This window comes from Falco rusticolus, chromosome 4, assembly GCF_015220075.1.
Source record: "Falco rusticolus isolate bFalRus1 chromosome 4, bFalRus1.pri, whole genome shotgun sequence".
NCBI lineage: Eukaryota > Metazoa > Chordata > Aves > Falconiformes > Falconidae > Falco > Falco rusticolus.
In genome coordinates, this window is record NC_051190.1 from 17132343 (window position 1) to 17146393 (window position 14051).

Here is a 14051-nt window from a genome sequence, read left to right on the forward strand (position 1 = left end):
ATTCTTGGGGCCAGTGTAACAAAGCGTTTCTTTTAACAGTACGAAATGTAACTGGTGTTCCTGCAAATATACAGCAATGCACTACGCAGCCACACGCTCAGGAGTACGGCGGCTGCAAACTGCGACAGATCTAACACTCGCAGCCAAGGCCTTCCCATAACCAGTTGGTGCTACTCTTCCCAACAAAAAAACCCGCGAGGATCAGCGCCAACAGCTGACACACGGGAATTACTTTGTCGGGCGAGAGAGATGGAGTGCAATTGCTTTTTGAAGTAATTTTCCCAGACAGTAAATAGGGTGGTTGGAGGGGCTTCCCTGGCACAAGAGGAAATGCAACTTACAGCTCCTTCTCTTCATTAGCGGGGTATTTTTCATTAGTTAATTACAGTGTAGAAGAATGAAACAAAACTAATGCAGAGCACTGCCTCTTTCTCCCTCTTCTGTATCTGCACCTGCTGAAGAGCTTGAACAGCAATCCCTTCCAGTGCCTGCTTCCAGACCACTTGCTCTCTTGGAGCACTAACGCAGCTTACCCAGTACAGTCAGGGTGGCATTTGCAAGCACAGACCCTGCAGAATTCTGTGCTGTGCAGCTGTACACGCCCATGTCCTCGATCTTCACATCCGTAATGAAGAAGACATCGTCATCGGGCATGACGTGCATGCGGCGTTCGCGGGCTGCAGGGAAGTCCGTGCCCCCGTCCTTCTGCCAGGCGATTTGTGGGGTGGGGTGGCCTTCAGCCACACACTCCAGCCGCGCCGTTGTCCCCGTCCGTCTGGTGATGTTGCGGGGAGTTTTGATAAACGAGGGCAACACTGACAGAGGAAAACAAGACAAAGAGATGAGCAATTCTATGGGGAAAACACCCATCTCCTGGGCAGTTCTAACTGCTTTCCTTCCTGGGCAGGAGATTAACAGATAAATACCCGCAGGCAAGAGGATGGCAAGCTGCTTTTGCAGGATGCACCTGAACTGCTGGGGACTAACCCTGTGTTCCTACAGCACATGCCCACCTAAGTGTCCAAGACTCACCCCCCCATGCCCCCAGGATCATTAGAGCTGGGATCAAAGCTTATTTTCTTCTGTGATTAACCTGGAAAGAAACCCTGTTATCCCTCCTACGGAGACTTTTCAATCACTATAGTCCCTCTTTGTGTCCTTTTTTTGGGTTTTTTTTGTTTTCATTTGCCCAGTGAAATGGGCAAAGACCCTACCGCGACAGCTGAAGAGAGTCAGCTAAAGCCATGGAGCACGCGCTGAGGCGTGTGGCTGGATGCAGCCGTCACAAGCCTGGCACATGCTCCTCGCGTGGCGCTTCTCAACATCCAGAGATGCAGGCAGCCGGTGTGAAGAGGCTGAGAGCTCCGGACCATCAGGAGCAGACCCTCAAGAGAACTGCCTGCAAAAGCGGGTCCCGGGGAATCCTACTGGCTCAGGCTGAGGAAAGGAACGAGGAAGCAGCTTCCTACTCACCATTAACGGTGAGCCGGGCCTTGTTGGAGTAGGTAGAGCCAAAATGGTTGGTGATGATACACTGGTAACGCCCTTCATGGGCAAAGGTGACATGCCGGAGATGCAGAATGGTGGTGTACTCCATCACCTCGCCATCCTTTGCCCGCACATGGGCATAGTTCTCAATTTCAGCATTGTGCAGCATCTCGTTGTCTTTCTTCCACGCAAACATCATGGGGGAGCTGCTACTGCTGGCTGCCGAGCAAGTGAAACTGATATCCTTCCCAAGGACAGCCACTGTTGTCTCAGGCTGGATGATGATCTGTGGCTTGGGGACATCATCTAAGAGAAAACAGCAGGCAGAGTTAGTTCTGGAGTACGAGGCAAGACCGGAACAAGCAAAGAGATGCAATGAGAAATGAGTAGTGCGTGAGCAAAGGCCATTATTGCACATCTGCTTTTACATCCACTGTTGTCTGCACCAGGAAAGCAGCTTGCTCTTGCAAAGCGCTCCACCACTGCGAGTGGCTCTGTAGTGCAGATGTGCCACGCGCAGCTCCGCTGGGCAGCTGGTCTAAGTTAGGATTCTCGCTCCCCTGGCTCCTTCTGTAAGCAGTGGACTGAGATGGTCACTTCGTGACCTCAGACACCTAAAGATGACTTGCTGGCTCCACCAATGTAGCTGAACCTCAGAAAGATACTATGGCCTAAAGAAAATAGCTTTCCTGGTACAACCCATGCGTGAAGCGCAATATTGAAGTTAAAACTTCACCTCCAGGCCTGCATTAGCATGAAGTAGGAAGACACATGGAAGGGCTGCAAATGCCACCTCTAGGCATAAACGCTCATGAGAGGTTGTAGTGAGGTGGGTGTCAGTCTCTTCTCCCACGTAGAATGTTCAGGAAGCAGCCCCAAGTTGCACCAGGGGAGGTTTAGGTTGGGGATTAGGAAACATTTCTTCACTGAAGGGGTTGTCAAGCACTGGCACAGGCTGCCCGGGGAACTGGCTGAGTCACCAGCTCTGGAGGTATTTAAAAGACGTGCAGATGTGATACTTAGGGACATGGTTTAGTGGTGGACTTGGCAGCGTTTGGTTAACAGTTGGACTCAACAATCTTAAAGGTCTTTTCCAATCTAAACGATTCTATGGCTCTGTGCAGCACGCAGTGTCAAAGCAGAAGCAGCTGTTATTTGCCTGCCACCCGTCTGGGGTGGAAAGCTTTGCACAGTCTCTCTCTCCCCTGAAGACTGTTAGTTTTAGCAAGGTTCCAAGCAGATTCATTTATTAGATTTCTACAAATGGTGTAATTTAATATTTGACTAAGGTTTAATTAAACAGCCAGGCCTCTGGAACCAGGAGTACTAGTGCCTGGAGGACTTGGCAGGCACCGGAGAAGCAAAGCTGTCTTCGCTTTGTGATGTTGCTGTGGGGATGGAGCCTTCATGATCTCTTCTTCCAGATGAGCACGGCTAGCCTCCCAGACTCGCTCAGAGGCCACCTAGGCAGAGCCCTGCCACTCTGGGATCAGAAGGGACATGGGACAGCAGCTGGAACAAAGCTTTTGCTCCGTGTTAATGCCAGTCACGCATTCAACTTGGTTAAACAGTGTTTTCAAAAGCGCTTTTCTTCTTCATCAAACAGCCACGTGCAGCTCCACCCAGGATCCACACTGGCTGGCTCCACAGCACAGCTCACCAAACCAGGCCTTTATTTCCCCCAAAAGCTGGATGCATGAGCAGCATCACTTTGGCCTCCTCTGATTATTTATATTTCTTTTCTTTCTGAGAGAGGTAGTAGATGTTTGTGTGTGCTGGGTATAAAGTTAAGCTGCTTTGCAACCACAGCTCAGGTGCAGAGTCAACTGCAGTGTTTGGGTGGGAGAACAGCAGTAGGTGCTGTTTAGAAGAAAAAACAGCTGTAGGAGAAAAAAATTATTATAATGCAACTGTTAACCATCAGATGGTTCAAGGGTAATGCCCTACTGGCCCAAAAACAGGAGCTGTGATGGAGAGATTCTCCTCTGCTTTTAACCCTTTGTTATTTCCAAGAGGGAGAAAAGATGAGTGAAGAACACAAAGCCACAGAAGAAGCTCAGAACACTGAAGAGTGAAAAAAAAAATATAGCTGCAGCCTTGGTAGTCTCAAACCAAGAAGACAGGGGAGGTCTCTGTGCAGCCTCATCTGGAACTGGAACAAGCATTAGTCCCTTTTGATTTAATATTCAGGGAGCCCTGTAAGGAATACGCTAGATGCAAGCAATGCGCTGTGTGGTTTTGGTGGGAAATAAATTGTAGCCAATGACAAATTTTTAAAATGCAGGCTTGGGCTTCCTTTGATCCCATTGAGTCACAAAACAAAACAGAAACCCTCTCATAATAACATGCTGGTAGTCAAAGAAAATGTTTCCCAAGTGAGTTCTACCCTTTATACAACCCCAAAACACACAAGCAAGACTTACCGCACACAAAACTTTCTGGCTGGATGGCAAAAATGCTCTTGCTTTTTAGTGACTCAGGATGGGCGCAGGTGGCCACCACAAAGGATTGCAGCTCTTTCTCAGCTAACCACTGGGGCAACCATTTCAGCTGGCAATCGCAGAGGAAGCTGTCGCTGTTTATGTGACTGCAGGGAAACAAAACCGACGCAAGCCTGCTCTGAGTCCCGCACAGAGAGAAGGCTGGAAAGTTCACGGCCCTTTCATGTTAGACACATTCCTCTCTCCTGCCCCCAGCACGGGTGGAAGGAAAGAACACAGGACTGCAGGTTGTCCTCGAGGCATTAATGCTATTAAATACATAACACATTTAAACAGCATTTCATCTCCCCATAGGAGCAACCCACTCCTGTACTGTGGTGACACTCCCAAGCACCTTCTATCTATTTGCCAGCTTCCAAAGTGATCCCCTGGAACAGATGAGCAATGTCATCCCTGGCTTAAGTGAGAGAAACAGAGGCGGATCACCTACAAAGGAGACAAGCAGCGGAGGCACAAGTCAACAGTACAGCCCATCCGGATCCCGCTTCTCCTATCTAATTACTGTGCGTGCTCCTTCTCTGCCTCTCTGGTTTGAGCATCTTTGTTGGGGACCGAATTCAGGACTAAGTTACTGAACAGGGAGAGGATGCCGAGTTCCCCCTGTAAGACCTTTATTTCCCTCAGTGGCCAGCAGCAGTGGAGTAAGCGGAGAGGCCCCTGCCTGCCTTCCGTAAGGTACATCTTCACCCACCAGCATCACCAGGGATGGGAGGTGTGGCTGATGTTGTGTTTACTGATTAGCAGAAGCAGTAGAACAGAAATTACCAAAGACATTTGTGCTAAGCCAATGCAAACAGAGACTACTTTGGAAAGCAAAACACAAACCTCCCTACTTTGTCAGCATCCTAACAGTAACTTAGCACCTTCTGTTAAGAAAAGAGTTGTGAAAAAGGGGAAAATAAAAGGGGAGCCTCAGGATTCTTTTTTAAATATTGTGGGCCAAACTGTGGCTCAGCATAGCTCTGAGGCCAGTGAAGAACTGCAAGTTTACACCAACAGGGAATTCAGACTTTGGTCTGGTTTGGTCCAGGATCCCAGGAAAACCCAGTCTGGTCCCTCAAACCAAGTGTGAGGATGCCTCAGAGACTGGGAAAATGGCCCTGGACAGAGAAGTCCTGCCCTGCAATACTGCAAGTTGCGCAAGAGCAGGTTATCAGGACCTCAGCAGAATCCTAGCTCCAGCACTGTGTTGTAAGCTGTGAATCTCCTCCAGTTTTTCCACCTGATAAGCTCAGGAAATCCTAAAGCCTGGAACTAGCCAGGAAATAGGAAAAGAAAGAAATGGAGAGGGAGGGAACGAGGGAGGGATCTGATTTTCCAAAGTTGTCCGCTTTGCTGTCCTAGAAAGATGTGTAGCCCCTAATACACGTGGTGGAGTAAACACTGCAGGTAGCTGGGACAGGTCAGAGAGACCTTCAGTGTTGAAGACTTCAGCACAATGCATTCTGCATGTGTATGTCCCTTATCTGAAAGCCACCTTCTCCGTGGTTTATAAAGGTTCCTTCACAATATCCGAGATCCCACAAACTCTTCTCCAATAAGATCAATCTTTCACCTCAGTTTTTTTTTCAAGAGCCAGTGCAAAAGATAAAGTGGTTAAAACAACAGACTCACAACGTTTATCTTATTTATTCCCCAGTCACTGGTATTAAATAAATGTCATTGCCAACAGTGACCATCCCATTCCCATTTCCATTTCTAATGTCAGGAGGAAGACTCGGATGCCGCTCAAATACCAAATAAGTGATTTCTTGTTCCACAGACATTGCACTACTCCAGAGTGTAGCAATGCACTGACAGTGGATTAAATATTTATGGTGAAGAGGAGAAAAGGAAACCAGGCAAGACTGGAAACAGTGTCTGATAACAGTGCAGAGTCCCAGCCTAGAGCACAAGCAGCAGCTCTGATAACACATCCGTATTTTTACACCAGAAGGCTGGATGACAAGTGGATCCAGTTCAAATGGTGCTTATCACTGAAATGTCAGTACTGTATGCGAATCCTAAACATAGGAACAGCAAAGGAGCAGATGGGCCACTGGGAATTAAATCAGTGGCAGGGTGAGAAGGAGAGATGTCTAACAGGACCCAGGCTGGACTTCCTGAGCGGAGATGAATAATTGCACAGATGCAAACCTGCTGGAAGAACCTGTTCCAATGATCTAATTTCACTCACTATTGAATGCAAGATGTTCCCCGTGACATCTACTCATGTGTAAAAATACCCTGCAGAGGAGGACAGAGGGGAGGAGGAAATAAATGAGTGGTAATGCGGGTAACACTCCATTGGAAACAACGTGCTGCTTCTCACGTCCAAGGCAAGAAGGATCCCTGCCTCCCTAACGGTGTGTACAGTCCAATTACTTACAGCTGCCGCAGGCTCTTCATCTTAGCAAAAGCATCTGCTTGAATTGAGCGGATGGCGTTATCCCCCAGGTTCCTGCAGAACACAACCAAAGGCAATGTGAACAAAAGGGATGCTATGGCTGTGACAAAGTCTCTCCATATTCAAGCAATGACTCCAGTAGCAGGTAATTTGGTAGCTCCTTGTTAAGGCCAGAGGCACTTACAGCTCATCAAAATGGTTTTCCACAAAACGCTTTAATACTGAGTAAGTATTGCCGAGCAATAGTCAACCAGCAAAAATTACTGATATAAACCACTACGTCATTCCATACCCCATCTTCTCACTACGCTTTCTCAGTCTCAGCTACCTTCACCAGCCATAGCTCAGAAATTCCTCAGCCCCCTCCATAACCAAAGATAGTCAGGAATGTCATAACCCAGGCTAGACCTTCAGCAAACATAAAGAAAGCAAATACTTGCACTAAACGGCATCTGAGAAGTTATTTGAAAGTGACTTTGAGAGGATACTATTGTGTTCGAAAAACACTGCAAAGTTTCCAAAAGGAGGTATTCTTAAAAGCTTCCCTCACAACTACTGCTACTTGAAAAATTACATGTCCTTTCAAACAGGGTAGTGCTGGATTTAGGACTGAAGTTTACTGAGTGAAGCGTAGGACAGACAAGCGCTGCTTGTAGAGAAAAATCTTGGTACAGCAATAATAAGGGAACATTTACCTGCGAATGTACCCCCCCAGTCAGGCAGCCCCCATCTTTCTGTATGCTCTCGATGGTCATAACATTTCACACAATCAACAGCCAATAAAACATCTAGAGCAGAATCACATATACTTTTAAATTGTCTTAATTCAGAAAGTTATTCATGAATCACTGCTAGAGTCATCAGCCTTGAGACACAGGAAAAAAGCTGCATGGTGGCAGCCAAAATTTACTTCTTGCAAATCGCTCTAAGGCAGTTGTGCTGAATGGGGATGTTCAAGTCCTCTGCAACATGTCACTGCCAGCGCCTGGCTTTAGGAGGAAGTTGGGGCAAGGGAGGAGGAGAGAGGGTTACATCTGAAATAGCGTATTTTCATTGCTACCAGCCTGTGAAGAAGCAATGTGCAAGTCAAGGCGATATTTATCCAAGAACAAATCAAAAAATTAAGAGCATGCGGATCTGCCATATGTTCTATAACTTTGTTCCTGGCACAAAAAAAGGCCAAAGTTGAGGCGGACTTCTAATGAGAAGGAAGCAGGTGGCCCCCACAAATGGACTGGCTTCTCAGTTTACAAAGACGCTATTAAATTGCTAGCAGATCTCTCAAGCAGCTACTTTTGGCAGACCCCCCTTCCCGAACTCCGAGGCATGGTGGGTTACTCACAGGTGCTCCAGGGCCTCCAACCCTGAGAATGCTTTCTTGGCCACCGACTTGATCTTGTTTCCAAACAGAGTTCTGCAGTTTCCAAACATCCAGTGCCAGATAAATAGAAAGAAAGAAAACGGGGAGAGGGGGGCAGAAAACGAAGGAACACAATTAGTGTGGCTTTATCTGATATACGCGCTCAGTGCAAGTCCTGGGAAATCTGAACTGCATGGAGATTAAGAGGGCTGAAATACACTCACTTTCCCGCTCCTGAAATTAAATCCTTTTATCTGCATTCGAATTTAATAGTGATGACAGCACAAAAGGGAATGTGCCATATCATGTAAAAAGACAGGTTTGCTCCAGTGCTTGGAAACCAGCTTGCTGAGTAACAGAAGGTCCCCTCTATTCTTTGCAGGCTGGCTGTGGACAGGATTAAGTGCAATGACAGTTTAACAAGATTTTGGTCTCTCCCTGCAACACTTTTCGTTTCTGACTTCCTCCCAGACAGTAAAAGAGTGGTAATTCATTCACTGCTGCTTGGCCTGAGAGGACATCCACACACCAGGGCTGAGAGCTGTCGCTTGGCTGCACGTTTATACAGCAGCTAACTCGAGTGACTGCCGACTTCCTCCCCCGCCGTGTTAGAGATACAACAGCAAAGTAATATAATGCAGTAAGTAACAGCAATTTCAAGGGGCAAAAGGAGGAAGAGAAAAGGTAATGTACAGAGCTGAGAAGCGTGCTTCTCGCATCTGTGACCAGAGAGCATTCCTCCGAATCAGCAGACAGTGCTACGCAGCGGCAAGACGGGGACTATCAGCAGGCAACAGCCAGCTGGAGCAAGCACAGCCCAGCTGCTAGCTGCAGAGTAACAGTTCTCTATAAATACTGACCACTGGTGATCTGCCAGGGGCAGGGTTCATGCAAAATGGATAGTCTCCTCACCTGTTTTAATAAAATATCAACCCATGTCATTAATGAGGAAATGCTTTCCTTCCCCAGGTTCTCTCTGTCTAAGGTTTATCCTCCAGGTGCATCTTTTATCACCACCTGCTTCACATGGTGTCCAGTGCAAGTCACTGCTAACACCTCAGGTAAAAACCGGCACATCTGGTGCTGCATTTCATTGAGTTTTCCTTCAAGGTTTTTCCTTCAATATAGGGTGCGACCTATACCTGCACCCTAAAAGGTTCTACAGCTATGATCCCACTGCTTGCTACCGGCTGGGGAAAGGAGGCTGGGGTACAAGATGGAGCATGCGGAGCCATTACGTGAGCAAATATATTTGCAGAAGCTTGTTAGAGCTTTCCACAAAGCACCCTTCAAACGCCAGGATAATTTGGTTTCTCAGTGCCGGAGCCCAGAAAGCCCAGTTTCCTTGTGAATGAAGCAGTGGATGCCACAATGGGTAGAAAGGAAAACTGGGGCTCATCATGCTGTTACAGCAGCGAGGACCGGGACTGTATCATCATCTGTCCTTGCAGCATGTTGCCTTTGGAAGGAATGTGGGTGCCTGCCACTGGGACAACACTGTGACCTCGAGTAAGTCCTCACAAAACCAGTCGTCCTGATGGTTTTGCAAATCACTGAGCCATCACTAACTTTTGAGTAGGCAGGAAAGGCTGGTTACCCCTGGCTCCATACAAAAGGTCTGTGGCCCCTTGCCATTTTAGAGCAAAACAACCAAAAGCCTCGAATCCAGGCACAGCAACCTCCCAGCCCCCACAGCGAGACACACGCTTGAAGCCCTTTCTTACAGGCAGAGTTAACTTGGTACAAAACCACAGCTCAGTTTTCATAGCTGTGTTCCTTCGTTAATTATTTGATTTGAGGTGAGAATAAAGACAGCTCTCAGAGGCATGTTAGTGGCTGATGGCTTTATGCTGAGCTTGGGTTTGGTAACTGGAGATACTGGTTACATCTGTTTACTTATCTGTGCAGAGAAAAGCAGTACATCTGGGGATGTGAATACACGATGCATACGCCACTTGTATAGGTGCATACAATTTTACGGCTAGATATATATATGAAAAATATGTAACAGTGGGTAAGGTAATAAAGCCATGCCCCAGCAAACTCATTAAAATCATTACGCCTTTCAAATTTCAACTAACCACTTCTGCAATTCTGAAATGGTTTGAACCCAGCGGCCCCCTTCAAAGGGCTGTGGCATGCCGGAATGCAAACGCGGCGGTATGCAGCTCCACAATTAGCCTGCCTGCTGCAGTCCAGAAACGCTCCTCCACTGCCGGCAGAGCTAGGCACAAGCATGCTCTCCCGGCGATTGCATAAGTGTAATTACACGCTAGGCACGCAATTCATTAGAAAGCGGCATTTTCTGCTCCAGCCAGTTTTGCACCTGCAGGAAGATCTCGGTCACTGAGTAAGCCATCAAAAAAAAGGGTTACATTTAGCAGCTTGAATAATTAGGAAACTCGCTGTTCCCCAGCGATTCCACTGATGCTTTTTACGCTTTGATGCTTCTCAACTCTCCCTTTCTTGAAGCAACATTTTAATTTAGGTCTGCGCTCTCCATCCTGGAGAGCTTCATATATAATTCAGAGAAGGCTAAAGTGACCGGCCTCCCCACCTCTCAGTTTAACACCTTCCTTTCAGCGAACAACCCTCTCTGTGCTAAATCCTTTCAGAGGCTAATCTGTGCCAGATCAAAGGGGAATGGCTTTTAAGGCAATCTCCACAGAGCTGAGGTGATTATTAATTCATCGGAAGGTCTCCTCTGAAGTGCCCTTTTTTTTTGTATGCTAATGCATTTAAAGCTGGTTGATGGTTTAAACACAGACCCTAAATCATGCAGGAAATGTTTGCTGTAAAGGCTGCTATTTTATTTTATTTATGAAAAAATCCTGCCAGCAAGAATGATACTTGCTTCATCCTTAGATGAAATTACAAGTTTGGGATTTATGGGCTGATGAGCTAACACAGACCTGAGCAGATCCCTTTAAAAGCGACCACTCCCAAGTGTCCCCAGACCACCTCAGGACATATAATTAAATAATCTCATATTCTGAGGGTGTTTCTAGCTTTACACTCCGGCTGACAACAAATGATCCCAGCAACCTGTCTGTCCTGCAGCAGTTTCACTCTGTTAGGTAATCAAACGACTGCTGTCTGCCCAAGACTAACCTGATCCACACGCTCTTCCAGGCTATGAAATTCGCGCAATCCTTCCCACAAACCACAGGCACATGTCCTTCCCTGCCTTCAGCCAGACTCACAACCGGCCCAAGTTCATGTGCAATGAAAGAGGTCAACAACACGAAAAAAAGATGCAAACCCAGCTTCTTTAGACTTGGGCAAGCCCTTGCCGCATCCTTTGCTACTGGCAGACAAAACGGTCCTTCTTTGGAAGCCATTCATTGTGCTGGCCGATAAAACATCAGATCAGGCCACAGCTATTTCACAGGGGAGCTCTGAACACACAACCCGCACAGCCCCGCAGGCTGCCACTGCTCCTTCCTTCCTGCCCCTGCTCCTTGCTGTACCTCCTCCTGGCCTCTGTCTGACCCCTACATCTCATCAGTGCTCGTTTCTCCTGGATGCTGAGTCAATCCTTCTGCTGAACTCTTCCCTTCAATCCTGCCTCCTCTGGCTTTTTAACCTCTCTCCCGTTATTCGCACACAGCATTTCTAACATAATCCCAATCGCTCGGTCCACTACTCTTGCTCCCGTGCCAGTGGCCACACTGGAGCGATGCCCTAGGGAGGATGTCCCACCAGGACAGCTCTTTCGCCACTCCTTCCTCTCCCTTGTCAAAGCACCACTACAGACTCACAATCCTACAGCCCGCAAATCCCTCTGGACAAAGCCTCTGCTCCCACTACCCTTCTAACTACTCAAGTGGTTTCACTGGCTTCTTCAGACAAACCAAAACCTTCACCAACAGCAGACAAGGACTGTCCTACCCACCACATCTGCTCCTCTGCCTTTTTTCTAGCAACTCATGGGAAGATTTCCCAGCTCCACGTGCACACCAATTCCTACTGGCACCTCTGTCTCCCACGCTCCTTCTGCCTCCCTGCCCAATTCCCCCCATCCTTAAGTCCTTCTCTGCTTTCTGCCTTACTCTACTCACAGCTACAACTTGGTTCTGGTCTCCTTGGATCCAGTGACTCCTCTCAGCAATGATCAAATGTCTGTGACTTCAAATCTTTCTTCTCTGCCTAAGCATTACGTCCCCACAAATCCTGCCATGGCTCTTCCCACTCCCCCAGGAGTCTCTAATGAGAGCACGACAATATACCGCCTGCCAGGATTCATTCTAGCCATCTGCTATCCATCGAGGTACTTTTACTGCACCTCTGGCTGTGCCATCTCAGCATCAGAGACAGCATGATGGGGGGGTGCTGAGAACTTAAACAAAGGCAAGAGGTAATGATTAGAAAGAGTCTTGATTTGTCACAAGCCATCAGAGACTTCTCTGACAGGGCTGATTTATATAGCCGATTTCAAATGGATAACGAACAAGTACAGAGCAATGTGAAAATACTTGCGAAGGCGAAGCAAGCTATAAACATTTGCAAGGCGCATGCTTGCCTTAGGTTTCTTTTTATCTCTTTAAGAGCCTATGCCCCATGGCGCCTTTTATTGTCGCTGCACATGGAAGCAAGCCCAAAAGATCACTCTCAGACAGAGTATCCCACAGAAACGAATCCTGATTCAATCCTCTGTTGTAACAGGAAGTGGGGTGATTTTTCTCTTCTGTTTATTGTTATTTGCTGCATCAATCAATGCTTCGCTGAAGACTGCAAAGGGTCTTTTTTGTTGCTGTTTGCTTTTAGAAGCAAGGAATGGTTGTACTGAAGCTTATAGATTAAAACAACTTGAGTTTCTCCTGCGACTCTGAACTACAGTATGTGGCACTGTCTGTTCGTTGCTTTGAAAGGACTATAATTGCCTGTGCTTCTTGATAACCACATCTGCACTCTTGCAGCGAGCCTGCAAAACTAGTATGTCTCAAATTTTCTGTTGAGTTTTATCTTGTTCCAAAGGGAGGAAGGCTGTGTCAGAGAGGAGAGACCCACCCCCAACACAGCTGCTTTACAGAACTTCAAACCCAGGGCTACTCACAGCTTGCTTAGGTTTTCTAGGCCTGCAAAGGCTCCATTGGTATCTTCTATTGTGCCTGAGATGTCGTTGTGGTCCAGTTCCCTGGGGAGAGGACAAGAGACGGCTCACAATCAGTGTCTTAGTCCTAGGCTCATCATTAAAAACAAATGTAAAGAGTTTGAGAATGCCACACGAAGAGGTGGCATTTCTCCTGACAGTTTTCAGGAAAAGCAGAGTCCCACAGCAAAGCAGCACTACTCATGTTCCTGCACTGACCCATGCTGAGATGCTGCATTCCAAAAAGAGCCCTGGCTTCTTTCTAGCTGAAACTGTCCCTTTTCTGAGACAGCAGCAGTAGCACATAGCTACTTTTTAACAAGGTTTCAGTCCTTTTCCAATTCTGTGCATCCAAACAGAAGGTGGAAAGTCCCAAAGCTAAACTGAAAGAAACAGCTGTCCTTAAATGCTATGCTACTATCATGAATTAAGATAACTTTGGCTGTTCCAATGTATACATGTATTTGTCTACAGCCATATTTTAGGAAGATGACTTGGTGTATTTTCTATGAAGCTGCATTTTTTTCTGGCAATGACCTTGAAAACTTAACAAAGGAAAACACAATCATCCTTGCACAAACCTAACCACTTTAAAAAAAAAACAAAAACAAACAAAAACAAAAAACCACGAATAAGAATTCCCTTTTCAGAGTTAGCTTCTTTTGGCTTTCAAATTGACCATCCATTACAAAAGTCAAAGAGGTCTGAAGAAAAACAAGCACAGAGAACAAACACAGAGATCCACAAAAGCTGTTTAAACAGTCTGCTTAAAAATCCTTCCCTCCTAGCTTTAATTCCAGCTAGCAATGAATACCTAGCAGCACAGACAGAAATCTATCATTTCTAACATTAAGTAAAAAGAAAGAAAAAATAAATAGGCTTTGTTGGTTTTGTTACATCACTTTGATTTAAAACCTAGTAAAACCCAACAAAAAGCAAACTTAGCCATCCAGATAACCCCCTGAACCCCTTTCGCACCTTTTGAAGATTATTATCAGAACATTCTCGGTTTAAAAATATTAAGATCAAAAAAAGAAAAAAAACCCACAACCCCCTACATTTTGCAACATTCCAGACACAGACATCATAGTGTACCTTCTGGGCTATGCAGCACAAATACACAAGAAGAGAATAAAAATTTAGTAATTCCTCTAGTTTCAGTATCAGCATTGTTTTCCTTAGCTGAGATGGGGCTGAGACTTTTGCTCTCAGAACCTAAACTGG

General features: G+C 46.6%; 1 protein-coding gene across 2 annotated transcripts in view; it reads right to left on the minus strand.

Annotated features, from left to right (window-relative positions):
- The window catches only part of LRIG1 (leucine rich repeats and immunoglobulin like domains 1), a 94340-nt gene that overhangs the window by 7107 nt on the left and 73182 nt on the right, over positions 1 to 14051 (minus strand). For both annotated transcript variants that reach the window (XM_037387327.1, XM_037387326.1), the window contains exons 9-14: positions 12792 to 12872; positions 7718 to 7789; positions 6358 to 6429; positions 3912 to 4075; positions 1474 to 1794; positions 534 to 815 (exon numbers count right to left, since the gene is read on the minus strand). In XM_037387327.1, the coding sequence (XP_037243224.1) occupies positions 534 to 815; positions 1474 to 1794; positions 3912 to 4075; positions 6358 to 6429; positions 7718 to 7789; positions 12792 to 12872 (992 nt within the window). The remainder of the gene's footprint in view (positions 1 to 533; positions 816 to 1473; positions 1795 to 3911; positions 4076 to 6357; positions 6430 to 7717; positions 7790 to 12791; positions 12873 to 14051) is intronic.